We start from the raw sequence: 8,220 nt of genomic DNA on the forward strand, positions 1-8,220 counted from the left end.
GAATGTTTCATGCTTAATTAGTAGTGAAGCTATTACAATTTTTAAAATGCAAATCGTTGATGACGCGTAAAATGACGAAATGGCGTACAAAGAAGCTCCTAAAGAACTAAAAAAAATAATAAACAGAAAACATAAATGAAAATCGGTAAAATAATACAATTTGTAAATTTCAGGTGCCTTTTTGGTTTCGTTTTTTATCTTGCTGTTCACCAGTGGAGTTCCTCTTTACTTCTTGGAAGTTTCTCTTGGTCAGTTTACTGGAAAAAGCCCCCTTGTAGTATGGTCCATTTCTCCCTTATTCAAAGGTATTGTTGCATTTTTTGTTTCAATTCAACAGATCCACAAGTTCATGTTTAAATATTACTCAGCATCTATCTGCCAATGCTTAAAGCATTCTAATGAAATTAATTTGATTGTGTTCAAGAACGATGACCTGTTTTTTAGTGAGAAATTATATTCTGAAGAAAGGTCGGGAAACTTTACTATTAATATCTCCTATGTGGGAGTGTTCTAAATTTCATTTTTTATACAGTAAATTTTCCTATCAATACATATAGTGTCTGTCTTGTTTTCTTCGATATTGAGGAAAATTGATAGTACTTTATATAAAATAATATCATAGAATCATATTGAATGTAACAAAAAATCAAAAAATTGACCTTTAAAATAAACAAATGTACCACAGAGTTTTTCATTGTTCTTTGACTATATCACAGCTTTTTCGTAATACCAGTGTTTCCCTTGAAGAATGTTTATGATCAATTTTAAGGCCTTCTAAGAACGAAGGACCCTACCGTCATTTTTTTTACCAAAAGATGGAGATAAGAATTAAATTCCAAGTAGATTTCTTAAACGGGGTAAAAAGCAAATCATTGTTAAGATATTATAAAGGAAAGTTTGAGACTTTGTGTTTCAGGCCTTGGATGGCTGATGATGACGATCTCCTTTCTGGTGGCCTGGTACTTCAGCTTAGTCATTGCTTGGGTTCTCTATTATTTTGTCCATGATTTCTTCCCCAAGATCCCATGGGCTACGTGTGATAATTGGTGGAACACAGAGCAATGCATCGTCAGCAACAAAGATAGACTACGAATAAACAATTCTTTTACAACAACGAACCAATCCACAACAGCGGTTACTTTCAATGAAACTGAATTCCTTTCCACTTTCAATACTTCCTATGTTGGTCAGAATTTAACAGACAACACGACGTATGGTGGTCAGAATTTAACATATAATACGGCAGCATATTAATTTTGGAAGTATGTTCACGATTGTGTTTAATATTAATGTTAGTATTAATGCGAGTTGATATCAAAACGCATATTATATGGCGGTAGAACCAAAAATGTTCTCATTTCAATTTTGTGTACAACATGTGAGTCTCAACGAAAATTTAACAAAAAATCCAACATTTTTGTAAATGCATCTTGCTGACCTAGATGACTAGTCTATGCCATCTTCTCTATGTAACCCATCTTGAGATATTTGCAGCTTAAAAGTCGATTGCAGTATTTTGCAGCTACAAAATATTGCATGTCCTCTACCAGGACTGTGCAGTCAATATATATATATATATATATATATATATATATATATATATATATATATATATATATATATATATATATATATATATATATATATATATATATATAATTTCAAAAATAAAATGAAGAACCGGTACAGTTTTGCTGGGTGTATTAAAAATAGAAATCCAAAAAATCACAAAATATTTTCTGCAAGCGCTTGAAATCGCCATGTTAGGCTCTTCAGGCAGTTATACAAATGTCAGGTAGGTTACCTGGTAACGTCCAAAAGCAAAAGTTCATTGTGACGTCATAATAGATCAAGGTAGCGTAAAGTTGCCGTATTAGATAATGTACAAATATTGCATTAACTTGAACACATAATATGCGTAAAATCTTACAATATGTTATATAATAATGCATCATTTTCGATTAAGCTTTGGTTTAAAGAGTTTGATAAAGTAGTCCTCTTTGGCCAAACGTAGATTTTCATTTTCATTGGGAAGTTTATAAAAAGGGAAAATCTTAAATATTCCTTTGCCGCATTTTGCAAAACGTTCACAACATGGTGTATTACGCACACTAGGGTCTTTAATTTGTTGTTTCTGTACACGAACCCGGGCATTTAGTTTTCCCGTTTGTCCAATATAGAATTCTTTGCACGTCGAACAGATTGCACAGTAGATAACGTTTTCGGATTTACAGTTCATTGGTGAATTGGTTCTAATTTCCATTCCTGATTTAAGTTGGATTCTATTTCCCTCTTCTAAATATGTACACGTTCCGCATCTTGGATCTCCGCATTTTTTAATGGTTAGAATTTCCTCCTGTGTAGTAAAACGGGCCTTGGTTAACAATTTTTTAAGATTGGGTGCCTGTCGTCGACTATTGATAATATCATTTGGTTGTGTTAAACTTTTCATATTTTCCGATTGTTCTAAAATTGGGTAGAATCTTTTAGCGTCCATAAGGATATTTCTGTTTCGTGGGTTATGGGTCACATATATATTATATGTATATATATATATATATATATATATATATATATATATATATATATATATATATATATATATATATATATATATATATATATATATATATATATATATATATATATATATGTATATATATGTGTATATATATATATATATATATATATATATATATATATATATATATATATATATATATATATATATATATATATATATATATATATATATATATATATATATGGGTCACATATATTATATATATATATATATAATATAATATATATGGGGCCTGGTTTCCGAAGACTATATATATATATATATATATATATATATATATATATATATATATATATATATATATATATATATATATATATATATATATATATATATATATAGTCTTCGGAAACCAGGCCCCAGGATTATGAAACAGACTTAGACTTAAGTCAAAATTTCAATCATCTATAAAATGTTTAAAACTTGTTAAACGAAACTCTTAATTTTCATATGACAGTAGATTGATGATGCAGTTTTGGAAAGCATTTTCATTTTGGACTTCTTAATTTCTAAATACCTTCAACACAATATACATTTTTTGACCTAAGCTTAAGATGCTTCATGATTCCAGGGCCAGGTCTTCCAACAAACTGTTGGAAATTGCGACGGGCACTAATTGTTGGTCCTTTATTAGCCAGTCGGTTTAATATGAAGAAGAATTTATTTAAAAACTCCTACATGAGAAGAGGAAAGCACTTGCTGTGGCCTTCAACTCCACATTCAGATATATCTGATATATTCGATATATCGAATTTTTTTTTTCAATTAACAAAAGTTCCTTCCATTCGTATGTCCAATCGATATATCCCAGTGAACTCGAAATAAAAGGTACCACAAAGTCTGCCACACCTGTTCAATATTAGGATGTTTTACTGACTATAGACGATAAGGGCCAACTAACAATTAATTGTATGACAAACGAGATGACTTTAGCTTTTCCATCATTAACTTTCCTTAATCTTGTAATTATATTTCGCTATCACATGTATATGGTGTTTACGTCTACCAGCTTATTCGAGTACAATCAATTTTTAAACCGAGGCAGATAAGTTGATGTGACAGGAATTTCAACAACCTCGTTGAAAGTCAGCATTTGGTAAATTCTGCGGTCGTTTTAATGAGCTTGTTAGCAAATATAACGATCATTAGGTCGTATTTTTTGCTGACATGCTTCATACAAATGGCTAGGTCTTCGTTTTTAAATTTGACTAAGGATTATTACGTCTACCTGATCAATACATAAGGCTCACGGCGGATGTGACCGGTCGACGTGGAAAACTTACTTCTCCTAGGCACATGATCCTACTTCTGAAATTTACGGGGATCCGTGTTTTATGCCCTGTTCACAGATTTGAATTGTTTGTAGATTTTTTTAGATCGATCACTGTTCGTTATCGTAACCTTTTTCACCTCAATCCATTAAATGGCTATAACTTTAATTGTGGAAGACCTATAGTTTAAATATAAGCTAACTGTAATAGGTACAATTCTTTAGAAGCATACTTATCAATTTAATAATAAAATGTTGTATGTTATTATGGAAGTAGTCCCGGCCACATGCCAATATGTTAAAAATAGAACCTGTAAAAGGTAGGGGGTCCACCACATGATCGTTTGGGCAGTTTTCAGAACCCACCACATCCCATTTATACCCTCTTGCCAGTATACGTAACAACATCCTTGGGAGACGTGAGAACAGTTTTAAGACTTCCTCTTCAGTAATATTTGTATGAATTCTTTTGTTGATCTCATATCAGCAAAATAAAAGGGGCGCATCCCATGAACCCCCTTTCTTGATCCGCCCTTGAAAACAAGTGTAATTAAACGCATTTTGCCCTGACGACCTGTTTAAAGCTGCAATATGATTATCAGAAAAAGGCGTCCACAAATGATATAAAGATGTGTAAATATCAAGTGTCTCTGTCAAATATCAAGTCAAGGTCATCCCTGATGGTTTCATTTAATGTATTTCACTCTGATTTAACTATTTATGAAGATGTAATATTTTGTATACTTGTACTTGATCAACAATAATGGGGCTAAATAAAACAGTAAACAAAACTGTGGACACAGACGGACAAGCAGACTATATTGATTTATAGACAGAATTTTCTTTCGAAATCCAGCCAAATATTAATTTTCCATATAAAAAAAGTATCATTATATTTCCTTCTCTAGAGATAAATTACATTTGACTCGAATAATACAACAATGAAATAAGTAATCCTAATCATCTAATTAAGATCTTACATTTACCCCATACTAATTACAGAACACTTGGAGACATGCAGATGGATAGGCAGACATCAATCAGTTTTCCTACTAATTTTATTTTAGTAGTATGATGGATGTGAGTGAAATGTGTCACAAATGAGACATTATGATAAAATATTTTTTCCCAATCAAAATGATAAGAAAATCGAATTTAATGAGCGATACGATTCGATAAAGGGGAAAGACACGAATTCCTAAAAAAAAAAAAAAAAGAAGATCAGGTGCCTTCGAGGAACAAGCACCCTTTCATGTCCACCGTGAGCCTTCCCTATTGACCAGGTAAACGGAGTATTGTAGTCAAAAATAGTATAAAAACGGTTTAACAATTGGTATGACATATATCAAATTCCACCCAAGGACAGGTTCTATTCATAAAGACCACAGAATTTTCGAAATCTAACTTTAAACAAGACTTATGAAAGCCCTGTTGTCAGAAGCCTGTTTACTCGGAACATGCTGTTACGTACCGAATATGTTGAGATATATAAACACCATGTGTAGGTTATTTTGGAATATTACTGCATAAATAGAAGTTGACGATGGAAAAGCTGAAATCATCACGTATAGTGTAGTTGTTGGTTTTTCATAAGCATTTGTAGTCAGAAAAACATGCAAATGTGATAGACTGTAGTGTATTTTATTTCGAATTTACTGGGAAATATCGAATCGACAAATCCATAAAATGAATATGATTAATTGATATAACATCGTCGATATATCAAATCGCCAAATTGAAGGCAAAAACAAATAGTTTTGTTTTTCTAATGTAGATGTTTTAGAACTAACTCTGCTTCGTAAAGATATAAAACAGGTCATCTAATTAAGGAGTATAGTTAGTGTCCATCGAAATTCCAGCAGATTGTTGGAAGACCTTTTCTCCAACCACTACGGTTTTCAATCATTTTCTTGTTATTCACATTTCTCGAACCATTTAATTGTAGATATAATGTTCTTAGACGATCAGATGGCATTGAGTATCCGGGTTCCGTTCAGTGGTATCTCGTTTTGGTTCTGCTTGCTTCCTGGATATTGACATTTACATGCCTTATTAAAAGTATACATTCAGTTGGAAAGGTGAGTTCGACTTGTATTAAGATGCTTCCAATTTTTTGTATTTTTTTTTTTTTTTTTTTTTTGGTTTTCTTTTGATTGTAATATGAAAGTTATTATCAGAGAAAAATCATCAGTTTAAAATAGTGAATAATGAGTTCAAAATTTTATCAAGATATTGATTGGAGAAAATCCTGATTTTTACACATAGGTTGTGTATGTGACGGTTATTTTTCCGTATATACTATTGACAATTCTCTTAATACGTGGTGTGACTCTGGATGGTGCAATTGATGGGATACTTTTCTACCTAAGCCCAGACTTTACAAAACTTCTACATTTTCAAGTAAGAAATATATATCTTAATTCAATAAAGGAGAACATTTAATTAGATAAAACACTTTTATGAAGGTTTTAAAATCATTCTTTAATTAATAGAAAAGACAAGGTATGTACGTAAATGTAAAATATGTCTTTTCAAACGTATTTATATTCAGGTGGGGCTAGAAGCAGGTCTGCAGGTTTTCTATTCTCTTGGTCCTGCTTGGGGAGGACTCATCACAATGTCAAGTTACAATAAGTTTAACAACAAGTGCATTCAGTAAGTAATCTGTGTTACAGTTTACGAACTTAAATCAATCTGAAATACATTAAATATGATATTGCATGTGCTCTTTTAACACAGTAGGACTTTATTTTCAAAGGAGGACTATTTTTAAATAAGAACCATTTATTTATCACAGATTACTTACTAAGGGGTAAAACTTAAAGAAAAATACAAAAGGTCTATATTTCCACATTAATTATATTACAATTTTCTTACAATAGGACTAATATGTTATTACTTTGTTTATTTACCGTTCTTCATTAGGAACGCTTGGTGTGGTACTTTGGCCGATGGTCTGACACGTTTCTACGCTGGATTTGTTGTCTTCTCCATCTTAGGTTTTATGGCCAAAGACGTTGGAATGACAATGGAAGAAATTTCAAACTTTTCAACAGGTGGGTTTAGAAAAGTAGAGTTTTCAGCAAAGCAATGATCTTTAATGACTTCCCTATACAGATTAATAAATATTTCGTTCTCTATTCAGGACCTGGACTAGTATTTGTGGCGTATCCAGAAGTTATTACGAAACTTCCGATGCCACATCTGTGGGGGATCCTGTTTTTCCTCATGTTGATAACTGTTGGAGTTGACACCCAGGTGACTGAACAGAATGTTTACTGAATCCACAGATCACGATCTTATTAGGGGTTATTTCTTATACAAAAATCTCGAGTGGAATAAATATTCGCAAAATGTTTTTTTTTTTTTTGCCCAAAAGCAAGTTGATGGAGATATACGAATTGTTAAATCAATTTCAGTTTGGAATGTTTGAGACGGTTGCAAGTGGTCTAGCAGACAAATATCCCAAGCAGTTGAGCTCTCGGAAAATCTTGACCACGGCCATTTTGTGCCTTTTTCTCTTTGTCTTAGGAATTCCATACACAACTAATGTAAGTTTTAAACAGTCAAACAAGTTTGTTTGCACTTCTACTTGCATATCTTCACTTTTTGATTAGGATTCATTGATTCAAATGCTGATTGGGATACAAGCACAAGTGTTTTTTTTATACTTTAGAAAATATATATCTTGAGCCTATTTGAAATTTGCAAAATATATATGTTAAATATAATAGTATCTCTCAGTAATTATCCCTCTGTTTCATTTCTTTAAGGAGGTATATATGTCTTCCAATAAATAGACTGTTATGTTGCCAATTTCTGTAACCCCTCTTTATCTTTTCTGTAGGGAGGTATATATGTCTTCCAGTTAGTAGACTGGTACGTTGCCACTTTCTGTATCTCATTTTCATCATTCCTAGAATGTATCATTATATCATGGATTTATGGTAAGTATAACATGAATACAAAATCTTTTTAAAAAGGAGTTTACTGTAAAAAAAAAAAAAAAAAAAAAAAAAAAAAAAAAAAAAATTCTTGCTATCATTAACAACTAGCGAATAATTACATGATTTATCAGGAGCTGAACGATTCAGTCGAGATGTAGAGCTGATGATAGGAAGACCTATCCCCCTCGCCTGAGGATAAGCTGGTGCATTATCACCCCTTTTTTCATGATGGTAATAATTAACATGGCTTTTAATATATTTACTTAACAGAGATCAGCAAAAAAAAAAATGAATTGTTGTGGGGAAAAAACTTGCCAGATGACAAAATTTTATGAATTATCTACGTTATTCATGTCCAATGCAACACAAATTATAAGAGAGCATAGATGACGGACTCCCTCTATATTTGCTTGTGTACT

At 31.7% G+C, this 8,220-nt stretch overlaps 1 protein-coding gene across 1 annotated transcript; it reads left to right on the top strand.

Annotated features, from left to right (window-relative positions):
- Positions 1 to 1,760: 1,760 nt before the first annotated feature.
- LOC133172412 (sodium- and chloride-dependent glycine transporter 2-like) lies at positions 1,761 to 7,994 on the top strand. The gene is made up of 9 exons (XM_061307291.1): positions 1,761 to 1,795; positions 5,800 to 5,932; positions 6,120 to 6,254; positions 6,406 to 6,509; positions 6,780 to 6,910; positions 7,000 to 7,112; positions 7,274 to 7,405; positions 7,702 to 7,801; positions 7,933 to 7,994. The coding sequence occupies exons 1-9, from the start codon at positions 1,761 to 1,763 to the stop codon at positions 7,992 to 7,994; spliced, it is 945 nt and encodes a 314-aa protein (XP_061163275.1).
- Positions 7,995 to 8,220: the final 226 nt, after the last annotated feature.

This window comes from Saccostrea echinata, unplaced genomic scaffold (assembly GCF_033153115.1).
Source record: "Saccostrea echinata isolate AGI-Se365-2 ecotype Australia unplaced genomic scaffold, CSIRO_AGI_Sech_v1 ptg000054l, whole genome shotgun sequence".
Classification (NCBI taxonomy): domain Eukaryota; kingdom Metazoa; phylum Mollusca; class Bivalvia; order Ostreida; family Ostreidae; genus Saccostrea; species Saccostrea echinata.